At 51.0% G+C, this 14,246-nt stretch overlaps 1 protein-coding gene and 1 pseudogene across 1 annotated transcript in view; both read left to right on the top strand.

The window, feature by feature from the left end:
• The window catches only part of USH1C (USH1 protein network component harmonin), a 47,329-nt gene that overhangs the window by 3,624 nt on the left and 29,459 nt on the right, over positions 1-14,246 (top strand). Inside the window, exons 2-9 of the mRNA XM_045484674.1 lie at positions 4,536-4,603; positions 6,014-6,157; positions 6,271-6,409; positions 11,305-11,413; positions 11,529-11,553; positions 11,759-11,816; positions 12,139-12,233; positions 13,820-13,904. Of these exons, the coding sequence (XP_045340630.1) occupies positions 4,536-4,603; positions 6,014-6,157; positions 6,271-6,409; positions 11,305-11,413; positions 11,529-11,553; positions 11,759-11,816; positions 12,139-12,233; positions 13,820-13,904 (723 nt within the window). The remainder of the gene's footprint in view (positions 1-4,535; positions 4,604-6,013; positions 6,158-6,270; positions 6,410-11,304; positions 11,414-11,528; positions 11,554-11,758; positions 11,817-12,138; positions 12,234-13,819; positions 13,905-14,246) is intronic.
• LOC123601439 lies at positions 9,753-10,131 on the top strand (annotated as a pseudogene).

The following is a 14,246-nucleotide window of genomic DNA, read 5'->3' as shown; positions in this document are numbered from 1 at the left end:
CAGTCAGGAGGCTCCTACAGCAGCCCAGGCCAGAGGTGGGAGCTTGGACTAGCATGAGGAGCAGTCAGACCCCGGACATGAGAAAAGGTAGACCCAGTGGGTTCTGGTGATGGGTGGCTGTGGGTGTGGAGAGGGAGGCATCAAAGGGGAGTCTACATTTTGGGAGGAGCAGGTTGGTGGGGACAAGATGGGAGGTGGTGGAAACCAAGAGTTCCATTTTGAATGTTGTAAGTTTGAGATGCCTGTTCAAGCATTAAGTAGAGAGGTGACAAAGAAGGCCAGGAGCTGTGGGAGTCTGAAGATGGGGGGAGAGGTCTGTGCTGGAGATAAGCTGCAGTGAGTCCTTGAGGAATAAATGGTAGCTCAACCTCTGAAACTGATGAGGTGATGTAGGGACACAGTGAAGATGAAAAGAAGACCCAGGACTGCACCAGGGCACCCCAACCTTTAGAGGAGAGGAAGAGAGGAAGGAACAGCAAGTGAGGTAGGAGAAGCAGGGGAAGAGGGCATGATCAGGTGTGCCAAGCACTGGGTCAAATGCCACCAGCTAGGGGCACCTGGGTGGTGCAGTGAGTTAAGCATTCAGCTCTTGATCTCGGCTCAGGCCGCGATCTCATGGTTCATGAGTTTGAGCCTTGCACTGGACTCTGCACTGGTGATGGGGGAGCCTGCTTGGGATTCTGTCTCTTCTCTCTCTGCCCCTCTCCTGCTTGTTCTCTCTCTCTCTCTGTTTCTCTCAAAAGAAATAAATAAACTTTAAAAAATTTAAAAATGGAAACAAATGCCACCAACTAGCCAGCAACACACAGGTGTCTTGAAAGGATGAAGAATAATAAAACAAGAACCAAATATACCCAGTACTACCCAGGGGTAGTGCTCTGAAGGCCTGGGGAGAAGTGTGGCTGGATCCATTCATTCCAGCAACATTTATGGAGTGCCCACGGCCTGCTAGCTGCTGAGAATATAGAATCTGTGTTCAGGGGCGCCTGGGTGGCGCAGTCGGTTAAGCGTCCGACTTCAGCCAGGTCACGATCTCGCGGTCCGTGAGTTCGAGCCCCGCGTCAGGCTCTGGGCTGATGGCTCAGAGCCTGGAGCCTGTGTCCGATTCTGTGTCTCCCTCTCTCTCTGCCCCTCCCCCGTTCATGCTCTGTCTCTCTCTGTCCCAAAAATAAATAAACGTTGAAAAAATAAAAAATAAAAAAAAAAAAAAAAAGAATCTGTGTTCATTTACTTAGTTCTAGTCAACAAACACTTAGCACTTACTATTTGCCAGGTACCGTGCCAGGCATTAACTCAATGAATAATAATAAAAAAAAAAATGATTAGGGTCTCAAAGAAGGATGAAATCCTATGAAATAGGTACTTTTATCCCCATTTTATGAGGAAACTGAAGCCCAGAGAAGTGCAGAGTCAGCTGGGGAAGGGGCTTGTTGGCCTCACCCTGCCACACTCCTCCCAACCCCGTGTCTGGGCCACACACAGATTAGTGGGGAGACAGGAGAGTAAAGAGAGAATGTACAACAGAGCTTGGTGAGTGCCGTGGCAGGGGTGGGAACTAAGTGGTGTCACGTGCGCAGAATGACAGCACAGGACTTGTGGGGGAGCATGAGGAGAGGTTTGACCTAGGAGAGCTGATGTTTGAGGCATCTTAAAGGTGGAGGAAGAGGGGCGCCTGGGTGGCGCAGTTGGTTAAGCGTCCGACTTCAGCCAGGTCACGATCTCGCGGTCCGTGAGTTCGAGCCCCGCGTCGGGCTCTGGGCTGATGGCTCAGAGCCTGGAGCCTGTTTCCGATTCTGTGTCTCCCTCTCTCTCTGCCCCTCCCCCGTTCATGCTCTGTCTCTCTCTGTCCCAAAAATAAATAAACGTTGAAAAAAAAAATTTAAAAAAAAAAAAGGTGGAGGAAGAGCTCACAGAGAGAAAATGCTGCTGGTACTACCACTGCTAAGAGCCAGTGTTTCACACCGGCCAGAGTTGAGGCAAGAAGCGTGTGGTTTATCCCAACAGTTTCCCAAATGGGAGACTAAAGAGAGCTTTACGAAGGATGGGCAGGGACACGTGAACCCACAAAGTGTGGTGACAGGGCCTGGGAGCAGCAGCAGGAACCCAGGTGCTCCTGAAGGGGCAAAGGAAGGGGAGAGCCATGGCTACAGGCAGAAGCTCAGAGCTGCTTGTAAGGTGATGTAGCAGAGAGTGTGAGCGGGGGAGTCAGAACCCCATTTTCTCTCTCCTCGGGCTCTCACACCAGCTGGGTGTCAGAGGGCAGGGAGCCCAGGCAAAGCATCCTGGGACACAGGGCAGTGTGGAGAAGGCTGCAGAGTGGGTCTGGAGACAGAAAGGAAGAGACTCAGCACATGTTTCAGAGTCCTCAAGATTTGGGAGCCCTGGGCACTGTTCTAAATACTTTGTGTATATTTGCTTATTTAGTCCCCACAACAGCCTGAGAAGGGCAGATGTTCGTTGAGTGGAACAACATGCATTATTTAATTTGCTGTTGCTCTCTTTCTCAGTCTTTGGCAGGGTGCACACGTGGAGTTGTATTTGCATGAGCTGAATGTTGTTTGCTTTCCCTGTGCAGCTCTCCTGAAGGGCCAGTCCATATGGAGGAATGCTGGGAGATGAGGCTGGAAAGGGCCCAAGGCTAAACGCAGAATTTGCCACAAGGGCCCTAGACAGGGGGCCTGAGCCCCCCTTCCCCCTACCATACAGACAGATAACAAAGAGTTAGTTGAGGATCAGCCAGAGAATGCTGATGCAGGATGGAGGAGACCAGAGATAGGTGGGCCGGGAAGGAGGGATTGATGTGATAAAGTATTTGTAGATGCTGGGCTCCTTTGGGGTTTCTGTGCCCATGTCAAGAGAGATCCAAGAAAAGGAAAAGATTTTTAAATCTAATTAGAAAAAGACGCAGTGTCTGGCACACAGTAGGTGCTCAGTAAATGTCTGTTAGACGAATGCCTACAAAAAGTTGTATCCGGTAAGTGGATACTATGTGGTGGTCAGAAACAAAGCAAAGGTTTTAGAGCCAGCCGGCATACATTGGAGTCTCAGCTCTGCTCCTTCTTGGAGCCTATATTTTCTCATCTCTCAAAGGGGGATGATAGTATCCATGCATGTCAGAGGTTTGTTGGGAGGTTAAGAGAATTTACATAAAGTTCCTAGACATGGTTGGCAGTCAGTAAGCAGAGTATGGCCTGAATGAGAGAACAAGGAGCAGTCCAAGGGCCGAATTCAAGGAGCCCCTGCTCCAGGGCACTTTGTGCCAATGTCCTAATACCCTGCGCTCAGTGGAAAGTACCTGGCATGCAGTAGATCCTCGACAGCACTGTGCCATGCAGAGGTGTGCAGTGCCCAGAGGTGTCTACTGAATGATGAATGCACTCCAGTTGCTCTGGTCTAGCGCCTTCCTTCTATCCTCTTGGTCAGCCCTGGGCCACCGCCTTCCCATCACTCCTCAGCACACATCTGCCACAGCCTCCTGGTTCTATCCCTCTTAGCTCAGTTCCAGCTCATCACAAAAGAGTAGGTCACAAACTGGTGCAAGATGGACTGTCCTGCCTCCTCCCACCTGAACCCTGCCTTCATTTAAGGGGAATCCAAGCCTCCTCTTGTAGAGTCTTTCCTGACCATGCACAGTTCAGAGCCTCCTGACCCGCCTCCCAGCTGGAAGCTGTTCTTGCCCTCTTATTCAGTCTTGGGCTAAAGAGAGAGTCAAGGATACAGCGTGTAGAGATTCACGCTGAACTGTTCCAGGGAGTGGAATCTGGGGCTTCTACCCACCAGTTCCCCTGGGATTGAGGTGCTAATGAAACAGCTCCTGACCCTGACCTTGGAGTCCCAGCCATTGACGTCAGCAAAGTTGAAATGATGTAACTTGACTCTCCCCCTGGAGGGGGAGGGGAGGTGAGGGACTGAAGGGATGTGGAGAGGTGAAGGAGTAGCCAGGAGGCTGACTAGTGGACAGACGGCAGGGCTAGCCCAGCCTAGGCCAGGACAGGACAAGGCAAAGTTGCCCCTGGCATTGGTGACAGAGAAGAACGGTAGGGTCCTTCCAGCGGGTAGGATGTGCTATCTGAGCGAGTGGCCCAAATCCTTTCTGAAAGCAGTTATCCGGCACTACAGTCACCATCAGGTAAGACACTGGGCTTCTTCCAGACCAGGGATCTGACACTGGCATTGCCACTCTGGACTCTGGTGACATAGCCATGGGGTGAGCGGTAACACTGCTGTCATGGGAGTGCATCACGGTCACGCGGAGGTTCATGTGTGTGCATATGAGTGTGTGTACCTGCCTGGGGATGAGGTTCAGCCTGGCCACATCTGGATGTGCAGAGGTACTCCTGTGGCCACTTTGGGGTGATCTGCATGCATCTGATGTGTTACGGTCAGAGGGCCAGCCTGGCCCCTGGCTGCCCTCCTCTCACAGCCCCAGCCCTGTGGAGGTGCTGAGGAGGCCCTTGGCAGTGGCCTCCCCCTCCCCGGGGTCTGCTATGGGAGTGCTGGGCCTGGGGTTATAATTCTGCCCTTGGGTTTTCTAGGTGGATTTTCTGATTGAAAATGATGCGGAGAAGGACTATCTGTATGATGTGCTGCGGATGTATCACCAGTAAGTGTGCTGGGTCCAGCTCCCATGGACCACCCCGGGGTACCTCTGTCTCTAGAGAGCCCTGGGATGGCTTGTTCTGAGAAAGGAGGACCTCCCCCTCCCATCCTTGGGAACTCTAGGAGGGGGACAGATGCTCAGCGCTCCTGGGAATCAAATGGACACACCATTCACTTGCCTTAGCAAATGTTTACACAAATACTCTGTGCATGGCTCTGTGCTAGGAGCTGAGGGCACATGAGTGAACAAGACAGACTGGTCGCTGCCCTCAGTTTGCTCACAATCCAATGGATGAGGCTATCAAGTAGCCAGAAAGGTTCAACAGAATGTAAGTGCTGAGATAGAACAAGAAATGCCAGCTGCCCCCAGCTACACATCAGATGTCACTTGTTTATTCATCCAGCATACATTTGTAAGCTCCTACCACTTGCTGGGTACCAGGCAGAATCTGGAAATGAAAAAGATCTAGTTTCTTTCTTTAAGTAACTCGTGACTCAGTGGGGGGAGTATACAGACACTACAACCACAAAGAACTCCAATATAAGTCACAGCAGAATAACTGCTAAGGTGAAGTGAAAGCAGGGTGAAGAAAGGAGCTTTTGCTTCTAATCATGGCAGGGAGGACCGGGACGGCTTGAGCTAGGTTTTGAAGGGTAAGAAGGATTTTGATAGGTGGAAATATCAGAGAAGGACATTCCAGGACAAGGGATCAATATGAGCACAGGTGCAGAGACATGAAAGCACAGGAAAGTGACAGGTAATCTGGGGGAGTAGAACCCAGGGCACACAGAGGCCATGAACAGCCACAAGCCTGGAGTAGCTCCACGGAGACAGGCCGTGGAGGCCCTGAGTCCTTCAAGGAGAATGGATGATGTCCTCTGGGCAGTGGGGAGCCACTGAAGGGTTTTGAGAAGGAGAGTGACTTATATTTAGAAAACATTAGGTGAGAGTGAGCAGGTCGGCTGACAGCTAGAGAGGAGCAGGCCAGAGATGCTGAGGATCTGAACGGTGTGAAGAGGAGTCATATGAGAGATACCGTGAGGGCCGACTTTATACAGCTTAGCTGCAGATCAGAAGTGGGGTATGAGAAGGGTCACCAGCATCTCGCACGAAGCTTCCTGGCTGGGAAGATCCTGGGCTTCAGAATTAGGCAGAGCTGAGTCTGAATCCTGGCTTAGAGTTCATCTGTGAGGATGGGTTAATGATCCCTACCCCACCCCTGTCCTTGTGACATTTAACGTGAAAGAACAAAGCTCTTCTGAGGCAACTGGCCCAGAGTTAGGGACTCTGGGATTTTCAGGAGCATTCTCCCCATTTCCAAGGCTTGGACCCAGTGGGTGGGGACCCTCTGGGAATCCTTGGATGTCACCCAGGCCATGGGTGAGGCTCCAGGCATCCCCCGTGTCTCCGCAGAACCATGGATGTGGTCGTGCTTGTGGGAGACCTGAAGCTGGTCATCAATGAGCCTAGCCGCCTGCCGCTGTTTGACGCCATCAGGCCCCTGATCCCACTGAAGCACCAGGTGGAATACGACCAGCTGACCCCCCGGCGTTCCAGGTATGGAGGGAGCTGCCAGGACAGAGGCAGGTGCGGGAAGGGTCACGTGGGATGGGATCCACGTGCTAGTGGATGGGGCAGCGCCGAGCCATCACTGACCTCTCCTATGGCAGGAAGCTGAAGGAGGTGCGTCTGGACCGTCTGCACCCTGAAGGCCTCGGCCTCAGTGTTCGTGGGGGCCTCGAGTTCGGCTGTGGGCTCTTCATCTCCCACCTCATCAAAGGGGGTCAGGCTGACAGTGTCGGCCTCCAGGTGAGTGAGCAGAGTTCAGGGGAATGGAGGGTCAGGGCCTCAGGCTTCCTGTCTCCCCTCTGAACATGGTCGCCTCACCTTTCTGAGACTTTAGGGGAGGAAAGTCTCCTTTGGACTGTCACATCCTGACAGATTTTCCTCGGCCCATAGACATCAGGCTGCAGGCAATTGCCGGTTTTCTTCGGTCAAGCTGGGAACCTGGATACTGCCCTTCACCACCCACCCCACTTCCCAAAGGAAGAGCATAGTTATATCCTAACACCTGAAGCTTCAGACGTGTAGCCTTTTACTGGAAGGGTAAAGGAAATCCCGGTGTAGTATGGTGCTTTAGAGCATAGACCCTAGAAAGCCAGACTGTCCTGGCTTTGCTATTCATTGGCAATGGAAATATGATGAGATTACTTAACCCCATGTCTCAGTTTTGTTATCTGTAAAATGGGGATAATAATAATACTCCCTACCTCATCAGGTTGTCGTGATACAAACAGTCACAGCCCTTAAGTGTCAGAGTCAGGATTTGAAACCAGGTCTTGTGTCTGCCAAGCCCAGGGATCTCTCTTCGGCACCCCAGGTGCCTCTCCCTTGGGGTCCCACACCTCAGTGATCTCAGTGTCCGAGCAGAGATGGGCCGACCTCCAGGTCTCACTCCTGCTGGAGCACAGAGCTGTGTTTTGTGTGTCCGCATCGAAGAGGCCCTCCCACTACCTCCCAAAGCTGCCAGCATGTTTGTTATCAGGCTGCCAAGACAGGGGCTTCAGGGGTCTCCAAGACTTATGGTACAAAGCCCCATGGAGAGGGAGGTGGAAAGTGGGAGCTGACAGACATTGCTTTGTTCTAAATCCCTGTCTCACGGCTCGCCAGTGGCGGCTGAAATTTCAGCCACTTCATTACTCTGCTCCTGTGGGGCACATTTTCCAGCCCAGAAACACAGCCAGAGAAAAAACATAATGAGCTCCTCTCTTGGCATCGACTGAGGCCCTCTTTTTTTCCAGGGTGAGCTTTCCTCTGAGGACAAGCATTTCTCAACGATGCTTCCATGACTGGGGACATAGGACATTTTAATGAAACTTGGAGTTTTACCTTCCCACCTGTTTCTCAGGCTTATGAATTATCTTCTCTTTCTTGGGCTGACGGGCTCATCTGTCCTTTGTGCTGCTGTCCCTCAGATCGTCATTTCATTGTGGGCCTTGCACAAAGGGCCTTTTGCAGGGCTCCACGCTGGAGCGGGAGAGAGAGGAAAGCTGATATCGCAGCCTGTGTGGGAATCATTCTGACTGGGGTCCTAAGCAGGTTCCTTTTTGGAACAAGAGAGGGAGCCTCACTCAGAGGAGCTTGGGGAAAACGTTCACATCCATTCACCTGTCTGGGGTTCATGTTTCTGGGAAGATCTCATGCCTGAGATCTGAGGACAGGAGAAGATTCTGGAAGGCAGGGGAGGGGCATGTCCAGACTGCCTGGACTGAAGGCCCTGCTGATTTGACCTGTGACGCTGGTCCCCAGGTGGGGAACTTGGACCCATTAATGGGACTCAGCCCTGGGACTCCCATCTCTCCATTCTTGTCCACCTATTGGACATATTTTAATTTATTTATTTTTTAAGTTTACTTATTTATTTTGAGACAGAGAGACAGCAAGCAGGGGAGGGGCAGAGAGAGAGAGGGAGAGAGAGAATCCCAAGCAGGCTCCGTGCTGTCAGCACAGAGCCCGATACAGGGCTTGAACTCACAAACTGTGAGATCATGACCTGAGCTGAAACCAAGAGTCAACGCTTAACCAGTTGAGCCACCCAGGAGCCCCATATTTTAGATCTTTCTTCAAATGTATCCTGTCTGAACCTATGTCCTCTGCCCTGCACAGGGCAGCCTCTGCTGCACAACATGCTGTATAATCCAGGGCTAGAGAATGATTCTGTGTGCCTTAGTTGTCCCAGCTGTAAAATGGACAGAGTAATCTCTGCCTTTCCTATGGGACTTGAGATCATCTGTGACAGGTGGCAAGAATCCAGAGAGGACAGGATGCAGGGAACTGCAGTCAGGCTTGGCCAGGTGCCCTTCCTCCCTGCTTCCAAATGCCCAAGAGACAATGCTTGTTGTCTGTGTGGGAAACCTGACTTCATTTCCCAGGAACACTTTTTACCCATCAGCTGACCTTGAGCAAATCCCTTTATTTCTCTGAGCTTCAGTTTCCTCATTTGATTAACGGAAACACAGAGTCATTATAAAAAGTGGGTGCAAAGAACTAGACCAGCTGCTCTCCTCACATGAGATGTGCCCAGAAATCTAGAGAGTTCTTTAGCGAGCCTCTCCCTGTGACACCTTTTCAAGCCCCTTGCCACTCTTGTCAGGCCCCTGTGAACATTGGGGTCTGTGTTGAGATGTGGAAGGGAAGCATTCAGGTGGCAATATTGAGAAGCGATTCTGTAATGATGTTGTAGAAGGTGGAAGTTGGCCTAGCGAACCCCTCACAGGCTGTGGGCCCGCCTAGCTCCCAGACCCCACAGAGTCAACTGTGTCTCCCACATGTACCAACAAGTCCCCAAAGGGACAGCACATGTGGTGTGAGTTAAACTGTCAGCTGACTTGTGCTGGCCTCAGGCTAGAAAGGGGCATCCAGGATCCAGTCCGTGTTTTGCAGCTAATGGCTGTGTGACCTTAGACAAAACATCACCTCCCTGGGCCTTGATTTCATGTGATGTCTAAGGGTCCTTCCAGCCCCACAGTTAGTTTTTTTTTTTTAAACGTTTATTTATTTTTGAGAGGGAGAGACGGGATGAGCAGAGAGAGGGAGATATAGAATCTGAAGCAGGCTCCAGGCTCTGAGCTGTCAGCACAGAGCCTGACAACAGGGCTTTGAACCCACGAACCATGAGATCATGGCCTGAGCCAAAGTTGGGCGTTTAACCGACTAAGTCACCGAGGTGCCTCCAGCCCCGCAGTTGTTAAGTGAGGAGCTTCAGGACTGACCCCCAGAGCCAAAGTGCTTAGAGGGGCCCACAGCAGTGGTCTAGCAGGGGATGAGCTCACCACAGATCTGTATCCAAAGGCTGTCCCTGCAGGCCTGTGAGCCCCTGTCTCTCCCAATCAAATGAGGTCAAAGTCCTGCGAACAGGGCAAGAATATTTAGGGCTCAGGCCCAACTAATGGTAACAATTGTGACCATTGATTGATTACTGTCCAGTGTGCCAGGTGCTGGCTGGCTTTACATGGACCTGCTTACTTAATTCTCACAGCTGCCTGGGCATCTCCCCATTTTACAGATGAGAAGAACTAAGGTTCAGAAAGTTCAAGAGACTTGCCCAAGGTCCTGTTTCCTCTTCCGAGGACAATGTTCACGGGCATTCCGTATGGTATAGCGTTTGACATACCATCGTAGGCTGTCCTACAAAACAGCCTCTGATGAAACTAAGCTGTCCCGAACCTCTGGCAATAGAATCATTTACCTTTAGACCAAGAAGGTTGGGAAGGCACCAGACTCCACATGTGGCATGTGCCCAGGCCAGCTTCAAGGAGCTCGTGCTGTGACGCCTACAGTTCTTCCGAGGTTGCCTAAAGTGGAAAAACACGTCAGCAGGGCCTATGGTGGTTCCATGTGTGCTAAGTGTGTTCCTGACAGGATCAAGCGTGCTTTCCTTATTAAAGAGGAGAAAATCGTCGTGAAAGTGTTGAAAGCACAAACATAGAGTCAGAAAGCTAAATAAAAAAATGAAGATTTTCTTTGAGTAATAAAAATATTTAAAAAGAGAGAGAGAGGGGCGCCTGGGTAGCGCAGTCGGTTAAGCGTCCGACTTCAGCCAGGTCACGATCTCGCGGTCCGTGAGTTCGAGCCCCGCGTCGGGCTCTGGGCTGATGGCTCAGAGCCTGGAGCCTGTTTCCGATTCTGTGTCTCCCTCTCTCTCTGCCCCTCCCCTGTTCATGCTCTGTCTCTCTCTGTCCCAAAAATAAATAAACATTGAAAAAAAATTAAAAAAAAAAAAAAGAGAGAGAGAGAGAGAGAGGGAGACTTACCCAAGGTTGTGCAGCAAATAAGAATAGAAGAAGGAGGGGGGGGTTGGGGGGCACCTGGGTGGCTCAGTGGATTAAGTATCCCACTCTTGATCTCAGCTCAGGTCTTGATCTCAGGGTCGTGAATTCAAGCCCTGAATCCGGGTCCGCACTGGGCATGAAGCCTACTTAAAAAAATAATAATAATGATAATGGAAGCAGAAAAGAAACAAAATGGAAGCAGGAGTTTGAATCCAGGACATCTGATGCCAAAGCCTTGTGTTTATTCATTCTTCTTTGCTTACTCCAAGTGGGAATTCAGAGGTCAGGGCTGTGACAGAGTTAAAATGCCCATTAACCTTCCATAGAGTGGAAAGAAAGATATTGTGAGTGTGTGTCAGTGATGTGAACTTGGGTCAGGAATCATGGAAGTTCCCCACCCCAACTCCGTTATGGTGTTATAGTGATTAACAAAGACAGGAGAACCTACTCTGTGGGCGGGGTGGGACAAAGGCCAAGGAAGAACTGCCTGAACCTAGGTGAAGGTTGCCCTTTGCACGCGTTATAGAACCTGATGGTGACCCAGTGGCGAAAAGGGACCCTGGAGGGAGGATATAGGGTCCGGAGTTCTAGTCCCAGCTCTGCTACCCATTCTCTGTGCCTCTCACACCCGCTCCATGTAGGTTCCCCCATCTGCATCAGAAAGACTGCTTAGAAATGTCACTATCCTGGGAACCCTCAAGCTGATGGAGAGTGGGTTGGTTATAACAAGGTACTAGGGTACATACCGAGGTTTCTTCTGAGGGAAGGCACGTCATCGTCCCCTTTCCCGGAGAGCAGGCCCAGAGCATCTAGTGGCAAGCCTGCCCAGCTGCCTTCTCAACCTGGTGCTCATTCCCTCTGTCTGCGGCCAAGGTAGGGGATGAGATCGTCCGGATCAATGGATATTCCATCTCCTCCTGCACCCATGAGGAAGTCATCAACCTCATCCGCACCAAGAAGACCGTGTCCATCAAAGTGAGACGTGAGTGAGGCCAGACGACCAGGGGTACTGATGGAGGGGCGGGGTGGGGTGGGATAGGCAGTGGGGTCCCTAGCTCCTGGGGCACCGTCCTAACCCCTATGCCATTCTCCCACAGACATCGGCCTGATTCCCGTGAAGAGGTGAGCAGGACCTTCCTCTGCAGACAGACTCTTCCCTGTGGGCTCAGTGTCCTGGGATAGGCATTGGGGTCTGGCTTCCACCAAACCAGTACTGCTCCTGGGCCAGAAGTGGCTGGAGGCTCCAGATGGGCAGATCTGGATTTGGAGCCTGGTTCCTCAAACATCTCTCTCTAATGACTGCCCTTTTACATCCCCGTCCCACTAGCTCTCCTGATGAACCCCTCAAATGGCAGTATGTGGATCAGTTTGTGTCAGAATCTGAGGTAAGGGCCAGGACCACCTGTGATGGGGTCTGGAGAGGGTTGTCTTCAAGGAGGGGCAGCAGGTCCCAAAGGGAGGGCATGCCCCAGAGATGTGCCTTCAGGGGCTTTAGACAGGCTCCCAAGACATCCAGAGACATCCAGAACATCCCTGAGGCCCCCAGGGCATCCAGCCAGGCCCAGCTGGGGCAGACATACCCCCTAGGAACATAATGGCAAGCCGTCTTATATGAAGACAGCACTTGCTCTAAAGGACTTTATGAAATCAAGAGACCACTTGCACACATGTGGACACCCAGTGACCCTTATCCCATCCTTCCTCCAGGGTGGGCGGAGCAGCCTGGGCTTCCCCGGCAGTCGGGAAAACAAGGAGAAGAAGGTCTTCATCAGTCTGGTAGGATCCCGGGGCCTTGGCTGCAGGTGGGTGTCAGTCATGCCCTGGGGCTCTCTCATGGCCAGTAGACCCCAGGAGACCCCTAACACTTCTCCCCTTTCTCACTGCTGCTTCTGAGGAGATGACACTTCTCAGTGTCCGATTTCCTCTCTGGGCTTCACAACAGCCCTATACAGCCAGAGGGACAGCTCTGACAGGCCCATTTTATAGATGAGGAAACTGAGGCCCAAAGGCAGAGCCGTGTTCCATTGGTGGGCTCTTGAGTCACTGCAAAAGGGGCCCGTCTAGCTGGCCATCTCTGTTACAGTTCCCTTGTCATTTATTACCTCGTGGGGTTCCTTAAGTGGCAGCCAGGGAATTGCAAACAGGCATCAGGCCACCTGAGGTAGTCTTATTACACACACAGGTGCTACACTTATAGATCTAGGTTCCAGCCCCTGCTCTCCACCTGTGAGCTCTAGAACCTTGGACTGGTCACTTAACCAGTCTGAGCCTAGTTTCCCCCTCTATAAACTGGGAATGACGATCCCCCCATACCAGCTGTTGTGAGCAAGAATGAGATGTAGAGATAAAGTACCGGCTTAGTGCCTAGTAGGTAGTAAGCAGTTGGTAAACATTAGCTATTATTATTTAACTTTTTCATATTGTTTCTACTCATTCACATTTATTCAATGCTTTTCTGCCAAGCATAGGTGCTAAAGAGTCCCTCCTTCCCAACCACTAAATACTTACAGTGTAGAGTTGCAAGGACTCTAATGAAGCTGCTTTCTGCATCAGAGATGGCAAATAGGTCTCCTGTCCTGTGCTATTTTTCATCAATTAGCGGTGGCTGCCTGGAGTCCTACAGCTGACCCCTTTTTGACTCCCCCCAAATTTACTAATAACCTACTGTTGACTGGAAGCCTTACCGATAACATAAACAGTTGCTTAACCCATAGTTTGTGTTTTATATACTATATACTGTATTATTACGACAAAGTAAGCTAGGGCAAAGAAACTATTGTTAAGAAAACCATAAGGAAGAGAAAATGCATTTACAGGGTTGTACTATGAGAAATCCACATACAGGTGGACCCATGCAGTTCAAAGTCATGTTGTTCAAGGGCCAGCTGTGTTTTGAAAAGACCTCTAAGGCACCAAATCTAGGTTTGGTGGAAAAGAGTGCTATGATCAGTTCGTGATGTCTGCCACAGATGTGAGAGGGGAAAATAACAGTACGAATGCCATCCTTGGTGTAGGTATCTTAGGAGCGCTGAGGAGGGAGCAACTATTTTAGTCTTGGGATAGAATAAGGAGTTTGGTGAAAACCTTGTAGAGGAGATAGCATTTGGATCTCAAGGAATGGAAAGAAAGAAGAAACAGCATATGCCATATATTGGGTGAGGGGTTGGGTAGCGGGAAATTACAAATAGTTTTTTTGTGGCTGTTGCCGCAGGGAAATGAGGCTGGACAGGTAAACGACGGAGTCCCATGGGTACTGAGCCTCATGGGTGACCTGGATCCTGAGGGGCCAGCGTACGGGACACACAGGCAGAGGGATCAGGACATTGAGAATGAGCAGCACTGCCAGGGATGAGCAGAGCCTCACCCATATTTCCCATCTCTCCCACAGCATTTCCAGTGGGCCCATCCAGAAACCTGGCATCTTTATCAGCAACGTGAAGCCTGGTTCCCTGTCTGCTGAGGTGGGGCTGGAGGTGAGTGACCGACACTGGGATGCCCCAGAGGGGTACAGGGTCAGACGATGACCCTGGTCATCACGCTAGTGATGGAGGTGCAGGCCTTTCCACACAGCCCTCTCCCAACAGCCGCTGGCTGATGATTCCTCCCCATCCGCCAAGTGAAGGCTTCACGTTTCACCTTTCTAGTCTTCTCTGGCTCTGAGAGCCTTTGGTCCTGACCTTGGGGATGTAGTAATAGTAAAGAATTGACATTCATTGAGTGTTTACAGGGTAGGACTTTCTTCTAAGCCCTTTAAAATGTATAAGAACTCTGAGAATTAGGTACCGTCATTTTACAGATGGAGAAACTGAGACCTG

Source organism: Leopardus geoffroyi, chromosome D1, assembly GCF_018350155.1.
Source record: "Leopardus geoffroyi isolate Oge1 chromosome D1, O.geoffroyi_Oge1_pat1.0, whole genome shotgun sequence".
Lineage (NCBI taxonomy): Eukaryota > Metazoa > Chordata > Mammalia > Carnivora > Felidae > Leopardus > Leopardus geoffroyi.
This window is presented reverse-complemented; position numbering and strand designations above follow the sequence as displayed.